Consider the following 16259-nt stretch of genomic DNA (forward strand, 5'->3'; position numbering starts at 1 on the left):
AATTAAGTTACTAGTAATTTCATTGTGCCCCATCCATATCACTGTTACTTGCAGAGAAATTAATCCCATTGAAATCACATCTGTTTTCTAAGTTATTGGAAGGTACTGATGAGATTTTGCTAACCTCCTATACATGGTGTTTCACTGTAAATGTGACAAACAGCTAGATTTGCACAGCACATTATGGGGAACAACTTATGCCAGAGACAAAATTTTTGCTGACACTACCCAGAGATGCTAGTCATCCTTCAGTATTAGTTGACCTGCGACATTGATATTTCACTGAACTAGCAGGACCTACTAACCAAGTGTGAAGCATACTGCCTACCCCACTAAACTCATAGAGTGATGTTTGAAAATAAATCCATAAGAGAAAGATTCCCTAAGTGGAGAAAGATATTTTAGCAGTGAATCAGGAATTATGCTTGGCCAACCACCTTTCATGCAGGGCATGGGACTGGATGATAGGCAACGCACATTGCATACAAGCACAACAGATTCCCTGCCGCAACTCGAGCATAAACAGTGTGAAATAATGCCTAGCATCACCAGAGAGCATCAGAAAGCCTTTTTTCGATTAGAAAAGCTATTCCCCAAAATGTGATCTATCACCCATAGATGTTCTGGTGGTGGGGGTAAGTAGGAGGCAGGGCAGAGAGTGGGAGGGATACCAGGGTAGGAGTGGGGAATGGTAAAGTGCTGCCTGTGGGAACATACAGGGTTGAGGTGGAGAGAGGTTAGGGCAGCTAGGTAGAGGCGAGAGGTTATAAGAAGGGGCAGGGATGGTGGGGTGGAGGGGTGAGGGGAAGCAGAAAAGAAGAGAAATAAAAAGATTGAGGATGTGTTGGTGGAATAGAGGGCTATGTAGTGCTGGAATGGGAACAAGGAATGGGCTAGATGGTTAAGGACAAAGACTAACAAAGGTTGAGGCCAGGAGAGTTACGGGAATATAGGATATATTGCAGGGAGAGCTCCAAACCATGCAATTCAGAAAACCTGGTGTTGGTGTGATGGATCCAGATGGCACTGGGTGCAAAGCAGTCAATAAAATGAAGAATGTCGTGTTGGACATCATGCTCAGCAACATGGTGGTCCAGCTGTTTCTTGGCTATAATTTGTTGGTGGCCATTCATGCAGACAGACAGCTTGTTGGCTGTCATGTCCACATAGAATGCAGCACAGTGGTTGCAGCTTAGCTAATAGATCACATGACTGGTTTCACAGATAGTCCTGCCTATGATGGGGCAGGTGATGTATGTGACTGGATTGGAGTAGATGGGAGGACGTATGGGACAGGTCCTGAATCTAGATCTATTACAGGGATATGAGCCATGGTGACATGAGAATGGGAGCAAGCATTGTGATGGGATGGATGAGGGTACTGTGCAGTTTCGGTAGGCAGCGGAATACCACTGTGGAAGGGTGGGAAGGATAGCGGGTATGGCATTTCTCATTTCAGAGTATGATGAGAGGTTGTCAAAATCTGGACAGATAATGTAATTAAGTACTCCAGTCCTGGGTGGTACTACTAAGTCATCATGAGGGGTATGCTCTCTTGGGGTCAAACAGTGGGGCTTTGGAAGGTGGTGGGTGACTGGAAAAATAAGGCACAGAAGATCTGTTTTTGTAAGAGGTTGGGAGGGTAATTATGGCCTATGAAGGCCTCAGTGAGACCCTCCATATGTTTTGAGTGGGATTGCTCATCGCTGCTGATGTAATGGCCAAGGGTGGCTACGCTGTATGTGAGGGACTTCTTGGTATAGAATGGGTGGCAGCTGTTGAAATGGAGGTATTGCTAGGGGTTGGTAGGTTTGATATGGACAGAGGTGCTGATCTAGCCATCTTTGAGTTGGCGTCAACATTGAGGAAAGTGGCATGTTGGGTTAAGTAGGACCAGGTGAAGCGAGTGGGGGAGAAGGTGTTGAGGTGCTGAAGGAATGTGGATGTGGTATAGTCACCCTTGATCCAGAGCATGAAGATGTCATCAATGAATCTGAAAAGGTAGGGGTTTGGGATTCTGGGTGTTTAGGGAGGATTTGTCTTAATGTCCCATGAATTAGCTGGCATAGGATGGTGCTGCCATCAGAGTGCCCATAGCTGTACCCCGCATTTGTCTGTAGGTAATATCTTCAAAGGAGAAGTAATTGTGGGTGAGGATATAGTTGGTCTGGTGACTAGGGAGGAGGTTGTTTTTGTTTTGGAATCTGTTCGCCATTGGCTAAGATAGTTTTCAGTAGCAGTAAGGCCATGGGCATTAGGGATGTTAGTGTAAAGTAATGTGGCATCAATAGTGATGAACAGGGCACCATTTGGTAAAGGAATAAGAACTATGGAGAGATAGTGGAAGAAATGGTTGTTATCTTTTATATAGGAGGGAAGGTTGTAGATAATAAGCTGAAGATGTTGGTGTAGAAGACCAGAGATTCTCTCAGTGAGGACATAGTAACCGGCCACAATGGGGTGACCTGGGTGGTAGGTTTATGGACTTCAGGAAGCATGTAGGACATAGGAGTGCAGGGAGTGGTAGGGGTAAGGAAAGAGATATGTTCTGGGGAGAGGTTATGGAATGGGCCTAAGAATTTCAGGAGAGACTGGAGATTCTACTGGATTTTTCTGGAATAGCGTCACTGTGAGATGGTTTGTAGGTGGATGAATCTGACAGCTGGCAAAGTCCATCTGCCAGCTAATTCTTGTGGCTCAAAACAACAGTGGCAGAGTCTATGTCAGCAATTGGGATCAGTTTTATTTTTTCTTTGATCCCATTGTGTCTTCACGCCAATTTCAGTTTGCTTTTGCCTTTCACTACTGGCCTACTCCCTCAGATCTCATCTGGTTTCCTCATATGTTGTCCATTTCATCCTTTTAGTGATTATTCCCACATGTCTGGGTGAATTTTTTTGGACATAATTCTTCATTACTTACATATTTTTACACTTTTTTTATCCACAACCATGGTTCCTTGCTCCATCCATCTGCATCAATACAGAAAAGTTTCCTTGTCCGTAGACTTAATCCATTCCCTCATACTGTTCGTGCATTGTTGCTTGGCTCATGCAATTCCGCCCAGACAGCCTTACCATCAAATTACCCATCTCCGGCTGCCACCTTTCCTTCCACAATGACGTCCATCTGTTCAGATTCTGCCAGACTTTAACCCTCTCATGGATAATCTTGCAAAACCATATTGATCAGGCACAACCTCCTTGCAAAACCTTCTCTCCATCCACAAAATTCTCCTGCTATGCAATTACAAATTCCTGGATCCCATAACACACACGGAATCTCTTGCCTTCCAGGAACTACAGCATCATAAACAATGCCACCTCAAAAAACTCTCAACCCTGTTCACTTCCTACTCCCACCTCGGACTACCACAGTCCACCACCTTTACAACAACCTCCAAACCTTCCCATGTCCCCTCATAACTGTCAAAACTTGTCTCGCAGACACACTACATTTACCCCATCCTCAAAAACTCCCTCCCAACACTGCACAGAATCCAGAACCTAAACAGACCTGAAACACAGACATTAACCTTTCCTCCAAAAGTCTTAGCCCCACAGAAGTATCAGTCCTTTCCAATGGTCTCATCATTTAACCCACTCTCAAATACAATAATGCAATACTTGTTAGAAACATTCCCCTGTTAACTTTCAAGAATTTCTTAACCTTGAACCTTGCCTCACCATCTTTCCTCAAGTCTGTCAACATGCAAACTAACCTTACACCTGCAGAAAGAACTGCAATCCATCACCTAAAAACTGATCCAGACCTTATAATTCTACCTGCTGACAAAGGCTCCACCACTGTTGTTTCAGATCACAAGGATTACCTGCCAGAAGGACTCAACCAGCGGTCAGACTCATCCACCTTCAAACCCTCCCACAGTGGCACTATTACAGAAATCCAGCAGGATCTCCTGTCTCTCCTCAAATCCTTAGGCCCATCCCAAAACCTCTCCATGGAGTCAATTTCTCTCCTCACCCCTACAACTCCCCACACTCCTACTTTCTACATGCTTTCTAAAATCCATCAACCCAACCACCCAAGACGCCACATTGTGGCCTGTTATTGTGTCCCCACTGAGAGAATCTCTGCTCTTGTAGAACACCACCTTCAGCCTATTACCTGGAACCTACCCTCCTGTATTAAAGATACCTCCACTATCCCTCCACTGTTCCTGTTCCTTTACCACAGGGTGCCTTGTTCGTCACTACTGATGCCAACTCTCTTTACACTAACATCAAGAATGCCCATGGCCTTACTGCTACTGAACACTACCTTTCCCAAAGAACAATGGATTCCAAACGAACAACCTCCTTCCTAGTCACCGAGTCCAACTATATCCTACCCATAATTACATCTCCTTTGAAGGTATTACCTACAAACAAATCTGGGGTATGGCTAGGAGCACCCACATGACACTATCCTACGTCAACCTTTTCATGGGCTATCTAGAGGAATCCTTCCAAAACACCCAGAATTCCAAACCCCATCTCCCCCCCCCCCCCACCCCCCACCTGTTTCAGATTCACTGATGACAGCTTCATGTTCTGGATCGAGGGCAAGGACACCATATCCACATTCCTTCAGAACCTCAACACCTTCTCCCCCTTTTGGTTCACCTGGTTCTACTTAACCCAACAAGTCACTTACCTCAATGTTGACCTCTGCCTCAAAGATGGCCATTAGTATCTCTGTCCACATCAAACCTACCAACTGCTGCAGTATCTCCACTTCAACAGTTGCCACCGATTCCATACCAAAAAGTCTCTTCCATATAGCCTATCCACCCTTGGCCATCACATCTGTAGTGATGAGCAGTCCCCCTTGAAACATACAGAGGGCCTCACTGAGGCCTTCACAGGCCATAATTACCATTCCAACCTTGTACAAAAACAGATCTCCCATACCTTATCTTTCCAGTCACTCACCAGCTCCCAAAGTCCCACTGTCTGGCCACAAGGGAGCATACTCCTCGTGACTCACCACCACACAGGACTGCAGAACTGAATTATGTTTTCTGCCTGGGTTTTGACTACCATGCCCTGAAATGAGAAATGTCCTACCACTATCCTTTGCACCCCTCCCACAGTGATATTGTACTGCCCACCAGAGCTACACAATATCCTCATCCATCTCTACACAAAAACTGTCACAGGTCGCAAGAGAACTGCACCGGAAATGACAGCAGAGAAGAAGCCCTTGGATGTTGGTGTGCCAGGTACATACAGTCTTCGGCCGCAAATTCAGCTGCAGTCCACCATCAGCAATGGAGGATGACACTTCGACAATGCCAGCCACACATGCTGGCAAAATGACAGAAAAATCATGAGACAAACGTCAGCTGAAGAACCTGAAACAGAAACCAACAGGCTGTTTTTCAACCAAAAAGCTGTCTGTCTGCATGAATGGCCACCAACAAACTGTGACCAAGAAACAGCTGGACCACCATGTTGCTGAGCATGCTGTCCAACATGACATTCTTCATTTTAATGACTGCTTCACAGCCTGTACCATCTGGATACTTCCCACCAACACCAAATTGTCTGAATTGCATGGGTGGGAACTCTCCCAACAGTATATCCTACATTCCTGTAATCCTCCTGGCCTCAAGCTTCTTCAGTCGCTGTCCTTACCTATCTAGCCCACTCCTTGTTCCCATTCCCCTACCCCACCAATGCAGCCTCAGCCTTATTACTTCTTCTCCTTTACTGCTACCCCCACCCCCCCACCTGTGCCTCCTCCCTACCATTTATCTAACCTCTTGCTCTTGCCTGCACCTAGCTGCCCTGTCCTCTCTCCACTTTATATCTGTATGCTCCAACAAGCAGCACATTACCGTTCCCCACTCACACCCTGCTATTCGTGCCCCTCCCCACCCCAATCTCCTCCTTCCCACATGCACTGCTCCATAAAATCTGGCTTCAGCTGCCAGTGACTGCGGTCATGTGTGCGAGTTACAGTTGCGTGCGCGCGCGTGAGTGTGTGCACCACTTTTTAAAAAAATCTGTATATATATTGATAGGTATGATTCTGACTGATGCATCTCTTATATTACATTACTGTATGAAAAGAGCAACTGTACACATCCATATTAAGGAAAAGTGGCAGATAAATACACATAAATATCACTTGTTTTGTCTGTGAAAAAAGGGAGGCTTTGTCATTTTTTTGTGATTTATATTTACCGCTTTTCTTTATTGTTTCCCTTTTTTATTATAAAACTTCAGAAAGATATTTCTGTAATGGAAACATTTTATGCTGGCCCCTTTCTCATTGTTCCCACCATGGTTCAGTTCTTAGAAGAACAGTATGGTCTTCTCATTCACACCTACATATCATGAGTATTTAAATTTCATCCCTACAATCTTTATACAATAGTATGCACATTTTGACTGTAGGGTTATTTTATTTACTGACCTGCTGCTTGTCAAGGCATCCTGCCCAGTCCTTTACTGTCTTTTCTAGTATAGGCAGAATAGTAAACTTTAAATCAAGTGATGCACCAGCCATACATGTAATATACATCAGTGACTCCAAGATAATGTTTGGTGGTAAAGGGCCTTCTGTTTCATTCCAGAGTAAACATTCACCTTTCCCATAACACAGGAAACCATTACAATGCCCAATGCTGCTTCTTTTTACCTTTTCTTTATTTTCTGTAAAATAATTTTTAAATTATTATTTGAATTTACGACACTTTTTTCTCTAAATGCTAAATAATGTGAAACAAGACATCTAAATGTCCATTGATAGTCTGATATTTGTAAAATTTGTGCTGCTCACTTTCTTTTGTAACTAGCAAATGAAATCTGATGGAAAGATTATAGTAATGAGAATCAGGCTGTGATCTATAGGGTTGACAGACAAAATAATAGGGAGAGAGGCAGTGGAACGGAAGAGTTATAGAAGGGGAGTGTGGAGTTTGGATGATTGGGAAAGCAACCTATGATAACTTGCTAGACTTATCCAAAGTAAGCACCAAGTTTCATGATCTTGTGCTATAAGATTTACTGTGGAATGGAGTATTGCATATTGTCAAGTTTCTCGATCTTGTGCTATAAGATTTGCTGTGGAACTGAGTATTGCATATTGTTAATAGAATCACTCAGTGTGTCTGTTCATCTGTAACGGCACCTTAATTGTCAGATTAACATGAACTCCAAAATATCATGTAGAATGGTATTTCATATAAACCAAAAATCTCCAAAAATAAAATTTATGTTACCTTGAGCCATCAAATGTTAATTTTTAGGTGTGGATATTGACTGCCAGAAAAATAAGGACGAATGCACTAATACTCACAAAAGTAATTACCTCAACAGATATGACTTTTCAATGAGTGTGTAACTGCTCATGATTTGTAATCACAGACATGATTTATGTGTGCTGAATTCTGGAAACTATTTCTGAAGTACAGAAATATGTAGGACTCAAGTTTAGTTATTAATAAAGTTGAAATCGGTTCAAAAATGGTTCATATGGCTCTGAGCACTATGGGATTTAACTTCTGAGGTCATCAGTCCCCTAGAACTTAGAACTACTTAAACCTAACTAATCTAAGGACATCACACACATCCATGTCCGAAGCAGGATTCAAACCTGTGACTGTAGCAGTCGCACGGTTCCGGACTGAAGCACCTAGAACCGCTCGGCCACCGTGACCGGCCTTGAAATTGGTCAATTATGAGTTTGACATATATATAAATTATCTTGTTGAAACTTGCATGATCAATGGCAAATCATGTTGTGACCATAATAAATCATTCTAATTTCATTTTATTATCATTAGTGTAGTCATGTATTTTCTCACATTAAAACCTTCAACTTTACCTGTGCCATTTGTGCATTTTATTCTTGGCTCTCTTGCTTTATATTCATACCTTCCAATGTGGTTGACAAAATGGTCCATGATAATTGATGTGATCTTACCATGGCACATCAACAAAACCTGTAAATTGACATAAAATTAATAACATCTGACCTTTGGGAAAAATAATTTAGTGGGTCCTTTGTAAAAATACATTCTGTTAGAAACACTTCATAATATCATTCTATGGTCAGCAGAACAACAGAGATTGTATTTAACAAAATAACATAAACACTCAGAACAGATTGCAATAATTATTTATTTATTAATTCTCTTAAGCGGTTTCAGTCTAAGTGACCATCTTCAAACCAAAGCTCCTTGATGATGAATGCTGCTGGTTTGTGGAGCTGTTGCACTTACCAAAAAATACCAATTGACCAGTACTTTAGCACAGTAGCTTTGTGAACCAGCTCCACATGCCATCAGGGAGCTTCTTGTCTGAAGATGGTTGCTCAGACTGTAACTGCTTACTAGAATTAATATACACATAAATAATTGTTGCAATCTTGACTGTCTGTTTCTGTTATATACGTTACTTTACATGGAACATATTTTCGGTCTGTGTTCTCATTCCTGTGCCCTAGTCTATGAGTCTGCAGTTAAATGGAAATGATGTTACCATCATTTGAATTGAAAAGCTATACTATATACCATACATAACACCAACTGCATCAGAAGCTTATAACTTAAAAAGCTATGACATAGTCACAAATAAAACAATGCTCCAGGAATCATAGGATTTGTTTCCTTTATTCCAGTCTATGATCACAAAAAGTGTCCTCAAACCATCGATTTTGGTCAGTAGTGAGCATCTTCAGAGTTGTCTAAAATATATCTTAATATAATAAAGCCAGAAAAGCATGATCAAGAGACACAAACCAAATTAGCTGAGCATCATTGAACATAATGTAACATCCATCGTAGTAGAAGTTCTTGGATAACATATGAAATGTTGAGTTTAACTGATGAAAGAAAAAAATAGAAAACATGGCAAATGAAGCAGGTAAAAGGGATAGAGACAGCTAAATATGTGGTTGACAATAAGTGCATATTAGCAAAGCATTAATGACTGGAGAATAGATGCAGACTCTTGACAAGAGTCTTGTTGCAAACATTGTTCACAGTACGAGCAAGCCCTTAGTGGCTTGCCATCTCACAACTGTTCATGACGTCACCTTTCCGGCTTAGATTTTTTTTTTCGTATGTAACTTGTAAGTACAGCATCTTTTCGAGTCAGTACAAGCATTAATTTTATTAATGTACCATATACCTAATATGTTTTAGTACAGTTAGTCTAATTCTGAAGACGACGCTCATAGTAGCGTCGAAACCAGGTCAATTTTGACTTAATATTTGTGACCAAGGGCTTATTTGTTCAAATATAATTCTGACACGGTCACTGAACCATAGCAGCTATGTTCAAAATCTATATGTCTGTTTGTGTTAAAATTTGTGACCAGTGAGTACACATAAAACATCAGTATGTTGGTTCATATGAAAGTCTGCTTATTTCTAGCATGTTGTTGTTGTTGTGGTCTTCAGTCCAGAGACTGGTTTGATGCAGCTCTCCATGCTACTCTATCCTGTGCAAGCTTCTTCATCTCCCAGTACCTACTGCAGTCTACATCCTTCTGAATCTGCTTAGTGTATTCATCTCTAGGTCTCCCTCTACGATTTTTACCCTCCACGCTGCCCTCCAATGCTAAATTTGTGATCCCTTGATGCCTCAAAACATGTCCTACCAACCGATCCCTTCTTCTAGTCAAGATGTGCCACAAACTTCTCTTCTCCCCAATCCTATTCAATACCTCCTCATTAGTTACGTGATCTACCCACCTTATCTTCAGCATTCTTCTGTAGCACCACATTTCGAAAGCTTCTATTCTCTTCTTGTCCAAACTAGTTATCGTCCATGTTTCACTTCCATACATGGCTACACTCCATACAAATACTTTCAGAAACGACTTCCTGACACTTAAATCTATACTCGATGTTAACAAATTTCTCTTCTTCAGAAACGATTTCTTTGCCATTGCCAGTCTACATTTTATATCCTCTCTACTTCGACCATCATCAGTTATTTTACTCCCTAAATAGCAAAACTCCTTTACTACTTTAAGTGTCTCATTTCCTAATCTAATTCCCTCAGCATCACCCGACATAATTTGACTACATTCCATTATCCTTGTTCTATTTTTGTTGATGTTCATCTTATATCCTCCTTTCAAGACACGATCGATTCCGATCAATTGCTCTTCCAAGTCCTTTGCTATCTCTGACAGAATTACAATGTCATCGGCGAACCTCAAAGTTTTTATTTCTTCTCCATGGATTTTAAAACCTACTCTGAATTTTTCTTTTGTTTCCTGCATTGCTTGCTCAATACACAGATTGAATAACATCGGGGAGAGATTACAACCCTGTCTCACTCCCTTCCCAACCACTGCTTCCCTTTCATGTCACTCAACTACTATAACTGCCATCTGGTTTCTGTACAAATTGTAAATAGCCTTTCGCTCCCTGTATCTTACCCCTGCTACCTTCAGAATTTGAAAGAGAGTATTCCAGTTAACATTGTCAAAAGCTTTCTCTGAGTCAACAAATGCTAGAAACGTAGGTTTGCCCTTCCTTAATCTAGCTTCTAAGATAAGTCGTAGGGTCGGTATTGCCTCACGTGTTCCAACATTTCTACGGAATCCAAACTGATCTTCCCCGAGGTCGGCCTCTACTAGTTTTTCCGTTCGTCTGTAAAGAATCCGCGTTAGTATTTTGCAACTGTGACTTATTAAACAGATAGTTCAGTAATTTTCACATCTGTCAACACCTGCTTTCTTTGGGATTGGAATTATTATATTCTTCTTGAAGTCTGAGGGTATTTCGCCTGTTTCATACATCTTGCTCACCAGATGGTAGAGTTTTGCCAGGACTGGCTCTCCCAAGGCCGTCAGTAGTTCTAATGGAATGTTGTCTACTCCTGGGGCCTTGTTTTGACTCAGGTCTTTCAGTGCTCTGTCAAACTCTTCACGCAGTATCGTATCTTCCATTTCATCTTCATCTACATACTCTTCCATTTTCAAAATATTGTCCTCAAGTACATTGCCCTTGTATAGACCCTCTATGTACTCCTTCCACCTTTCTGCTTTCCCTTCTTTGCTTAGAACTGGGGAGTCCATCTGAGCTCTTGATATTCATACAAGTGGCTCTCTTTTCTCCAAAGGTCTCTTTAATTTTCCTGTGGGCAGTATCTATCTTACCCCTACTGAGATAAGCCTCTACATCCTTACATTTGTCCTGTAGCCATCCCTGCTTAGCCATTTTGCACTTCCTGTCGATCTCATTTTTGAGACGTTTGTATTCCTTTTTGCCTGCTTCATTTACTGCATTTTTATATTTTCTCCTTTCATCATTTAAATTCAATATATCTTCTGTTACCCAAGGATTTCTACCACCCCTCATCTTTTTACCTACTTGATCCTCTGCTGCCTTCACTACTTCATCCCTCAGAGCTACCCTTACTTCTTCTACTGTATTTCTTTCCCCAATTCCTGTCAATTGTTCCCTTATGCTCTCCCTGAAACTCTGTACAACCTCTGGTTTAGTCAGTTTATCCAGGTCCCATCTCCTTAAATTCCCACCTTTTTGCAGTTTCTTCAGTGTTAATCTACAGATCATAACCAATAGATTGTGGTCAGAGTCCACCTATGCTCATGGAAATGTCTTACAATTTAAAACCTGGTTCCTAAATCTCTGTCTTACCATTATATAATCTATCTGATACCTTTTAGTATCTCCAGGATTCTTCCATGTATACAACCTTCTTTTATGATTCTTGAACCAAGTGTTAGCTATGATTAACTTATGCTCTGTGCAAAATTCTACCAGGCGGCTTCCTCTTTCATTTCTTAGCCCCAATCCATATTCACCTACTACATTTCCTTCTCTCCCTTTTCCTGCTACCGAATTCCAGTCACCCATGACTATTAAATTTTCATCACCCTTCACTATCTGAATAATTTATTTTATTTCATCATACATTTCTTCAATTTCTTCATCATCTGCAGAGCTAGTTGGCATATAAACTTGTACTACTGTAGTAGGCTTGGGCTTCGTATCTATCTTTGCCACAATAATGTGTTCATTATGCTGTTTGTAGTAGCTTACCTGCATTCCTATTTTCCTATTCATTATTAAACCTACTCCTGCATTACCCCTATTTGATTTTGTGTTTATAACCCTGTAGTCACCTGACCAGAAGTCTTGTTCCGCCTGCCACCAAACTTCACTAATTCCCACTATATCTAACTTTAACCTATCCATTTTCCTTTTTAAGTTTTCTAACCTACCTGCCCGATTAAGGGATCTGACATTCCATGCTCCGATCCTTAGAACGCCAGTTTTCTTTCTCCTGATAACGACATCCTCTTGAGTAGTCCCCGCCTGGAGATCCGAATGGGGGACTATTTTACCTCCGGAATATTTTACCCAAGAGGACGCCATCATCATTTAACCATACAGTAAAGCTGCATGCTCACGGGAAAAATTACGGCTGTCGTTTCCCCTTGCTTTCAGCCGTTCGCAGTACTAGCACAGCAAGGCCATTTTGGTTAGCGTTACAAGGCCAGATCAGTCAATCATCCAGACTATTGCCCTTGCAACTACTGAAAAGGCTGCTGCCCCTGTTCAGGAACCACACGTTTGTCTGGCCTCTCAACAGATACCCCTCCGTTGTGGTTGTTCCTACAGTACGGCTATCTGTATTGCTGAGTCACGCAAGCCTCCCCACCAACGGCAAGGTCCATGGTTCATGGTTCTAGCATAACACTCACAAGTCTATGGTGTTTGAAGTGAAATTCTGCACCTTGACGTAATAAATGCAGCAAAGAAGATGCAACTGTGTAATGTCTTTGCATCTTGAGATCTCTGGAGAACTGGTAAATATTAACCTCAGGACTACTAATGATTGCAAACTATGTTGATTGGACAGCATCACATATGCTGGTAACAATACAATAAATCTTTTTGTGTGCACTGATATAATTCTGTCTTCATTTATTCTGCCACTGGGAATCACAATAAAAAACACATAAACACACACACAGAATTTCAAGCTTTCGCAACCAACGGTTGCTTCGTCAGGAAAGAGGGAAGGAGAGGGAAAGACGAAAGGATGTGGGTTTTAAGGGAGAGGTTAAGGAGTCATTCCAATCCCGGGAGTGGAAAGACTTACCTTAGTGGGAAAAAAGGACAGGTATACACTCGCACACACACACACACACACACACGCACACACACACACACACGTATCCATCCACACATATACAGACACAAGCAAACATGTTACAAGGCCTTTTAACATGTCTGCTTGTGTCTGTATATGTGTGGGTGGATACGTGTGTGTGTGCGAGTGTATACCTGTCCATTTTTCCCCCTAAGGTAAGTCTTTCCACTCCCGGGATTGGAATGACTCCTTACCCTCTCCCTTAAAACCCACATCCTTTCGTCTTTCCCTCTCCTTCCCTCTTTCCTGATGAGGCAACAGTTTGTTGCGAAAGCTTGAATTTTGTGTGTATATTTGTGTTTGTTTGTGTGTCTATCGACCTGCCAGCGCTTTTGTTTGGTAAGTCTCATCATCTTTCTTTTTAGATATATTTTTTCCACGTGGAATGTTTCCCTCTGTTATATATATATATATATATATATATATATATATATATATATATATATATATATATATATATATATATATATATATGAAAGTGACCACATGCAACTCTGGACAATTGCAGAATTGTTGAATTGTTTACTATTCATAAGATACAGTTCACCAGATCTGATGTCAGTGGTCATAGGGAACAAACAAGAAAATACTAGAAAAGTTCACGAGCCAAGCACACACTGGAAAACTGTTGATACAGAAGACTGGATGATTTGCTTGTATCCAAGTAGCTGTTAGATGAATCACAGATCCGTATCACTCATCTTGATGAAAGTTCATCACTGCTTGTTAGCCTACGTATCATATCAGGGACACCAGTGAAGTGGAAATATGTCTTGCAGTGAGCTGGCTTTACTGCTGCACCTATCCATTGTGCTCAGGGAGGAGGCTATGGTGACAGGAATGGAATAAGAGCATGTGTATCTAATATACATTTATCCATCACAAATTAATACACAGCAACTAATAAATGTAATCTGTTTGTGAATGTCAATGCACTCGTGGTCAAGTGGCCACAATAAATGCCATTAGCATAAAAGATTCACTCTTGTCATGTGTCACAGGGCTCAAACACATGTCCCAGATGATGTACACTCCACAGTGCTACAAGCAGGTTGCCTGACTGTACAACAGCAGGAAAATGACAAACATGTGTGCAAAATGCAAACAAACTATCATACTTTCTGCTCGACCTGCAAAGTGCCACATCTTTTGTAAACGCAACAAAACAAACTGAATGGTGCCTTATTAACTTCCCATATGTGTTGGTGCTCACCTTAAGCTCAATCCATGTGTTGTGCAGCTAGTGAAATCAGACTAAGAATCATGTCTGCAAGGCACTGAGCTCACACTGCTTTGTCTGCCTCACCCCATGTGCAACACCAATGCCAAAATTTGGTCTAACACTAAATGTGCACACTGGCGGATACCAGACACAGCTCACTTTGTGCTGGCTGTGAACTGCAGTTCTGTTGTTCATGCATTTCTGCAGTACAGCTGCCAAATGTGCCTACCATGCCCACTTTCACTCACCTGAAGTATGGGTTCACATTTTGGGAAAACTAAGCTGCAGCTATCAACACATTCAAATAGCAAAAAAAGATCTGTTAGAATCAAATTTGGATGCAAACATAGAGGTTTATACAAACTACTTTCTAAGAACACCTTCAACATGTATCTACACAATGGACACTCTTTGTTCTTGAAATAAATGTAATTTATTTTATTATCCATCTTTAGGCATTAAAAAATGCAATTGATGTCGTCATTTGTGTACATATACAGTTTACATAACTAGCAGAAATGGTGTAATATATTGTAGAGTGTTATTGTCTAATAAGATACAAAAATTTGTCCTTGATGCTGCACAAGGTATTTTCATTATATTTACATGTATAAGTTTAATCTAAGTGAAACTATATTAGTACCGGTACTTAAGATCATCTTTAGTGCACATTATAAACTCTTCTATTGTATAAAAAGCTTTTTCTCTAAGCCATTTATTTGTGACACTTTTAAACTCATTCGGTGACACATTATGTGCCTCTATTGGCAACATGTTAAATAGTTTTACTCCCATGTACCTGTAACTATCTTGAATTTTCCTTAGGCTAGCAACTGGGATGTCAATTTGCTGTTTTATTCATGGTGATGCATAGATTGTCATAGTTTGTGACTGTGTTGGTTTTCTTTTGTGTGTATCAGACAACTTAGTATAAAGAGGGCTGCAACTGTTAGTATTTTTAGATTTTTGAAACATGGACTACAAGACTCATTATTTCTGACTCCATGGATGCATCTGACTGCCTTCTTTTGCCAAATGAAAACTTGTTTTGCTCCGGGTGAGTTTCCCCACAACAAAGTGGCATATGTTAAATGGGTGTGGAAAAAGGCATAGTATGCATTGAGTAATAACTTACCACTAACACATGACCTTAGTTTACCTAACAAATATGTCACATGTGCTAACTTAGTACAAATATAATCGGTATGACTCTTCCACATTAATTTTGAGTCAGGATGGATCCCAAGTAGTTTAGCTGAGACACAATCAATCTTATCACTCTTAACACACAAGCTAAAGAGAATATTTACAGTTTTATCATGATTTATATGCAAGTCATTGACTTGGAACCACCTGATGGCTGCTCTGAGATGAGCCTCACTTTCCTCGTTTAATTTTCCTAAATCTTTCCCTGCTGTAACAAAAGTTGTATCATCTGCATAGAGTGTTGATTTACATAACATGGTGGTGGGCAATTCATTTACATATATTATAAAAAGTAAAGGTCCAAACACAGAGCCTTGTGGTACACCCTGCATGATATCCAAGACATTTGACCTCATATTGTTAAAATGCACAATTTGTTTTCTGTCGCTCAGATAGGATCTGATCAGAGATTGTTCTGAGCCTCTAATACTATAGCAGTGCAGTTTTTCTAGTGGTATCCTGTGACTTACAGAGTCAAATGCCTTGCTGAGGTCCACAAGAGTGGCATTAACTGATAATCCTGATTCGAATGATGACAATATATATGAAACAACATCTTCAACTGCTTTTGCCATTGACAGGCCGGACCTGAAGCCATACTGAGAGTCACTAAGAATATTATTCAAAGACAGATGTTGACTGATTTGGAGCTGTATGCAATATTCCACTACTTTTGATAT

General features: G+C 40.8%; 1 protein-coding gene across 1 annotated transcript in view; it reads right to left on the reverse strand.

The window, feature by feature from the left end:
* Positions 1-16259, reverse strand: part of LOC126259826 (uncharacterized protein KIAA0825 homolog) — a 184387-nt gene that overhangs the window by 57642 nt on the left and 110486 nt on the right. The window contains exons 7-8 of the mRNA XM_049956872.1: positions 7837-7954; positions 6424-6662 (exon numbers count right to left, since the gene is read on the reverse strand). Of these exons, the coding sequence (XP_049812829.1) occupies positions 6424-6662; positions 7837-7954 (357 nt within the window). The remainder of the gene's footprint in view (positions 1-6423; positions 6663-7836; positions 7955-16259) is intronic.

Source organism: Schistocerca nitens, chromosome 1 (genome assembly GCF_023898315.1).
Source record: "Schistocerca nitens isolate TAMUIC-IGC-003100 chromosome 1, iqSchNite1.1, whole genome shotgun sequence".
In the NCBI taxonomy this organism is placed as follows: Eukaryota; Metazoa; Arthropoda; class Insecta; order Orthoptera; family Acrididae; genus Schistocerca; species Schistocerca nitens.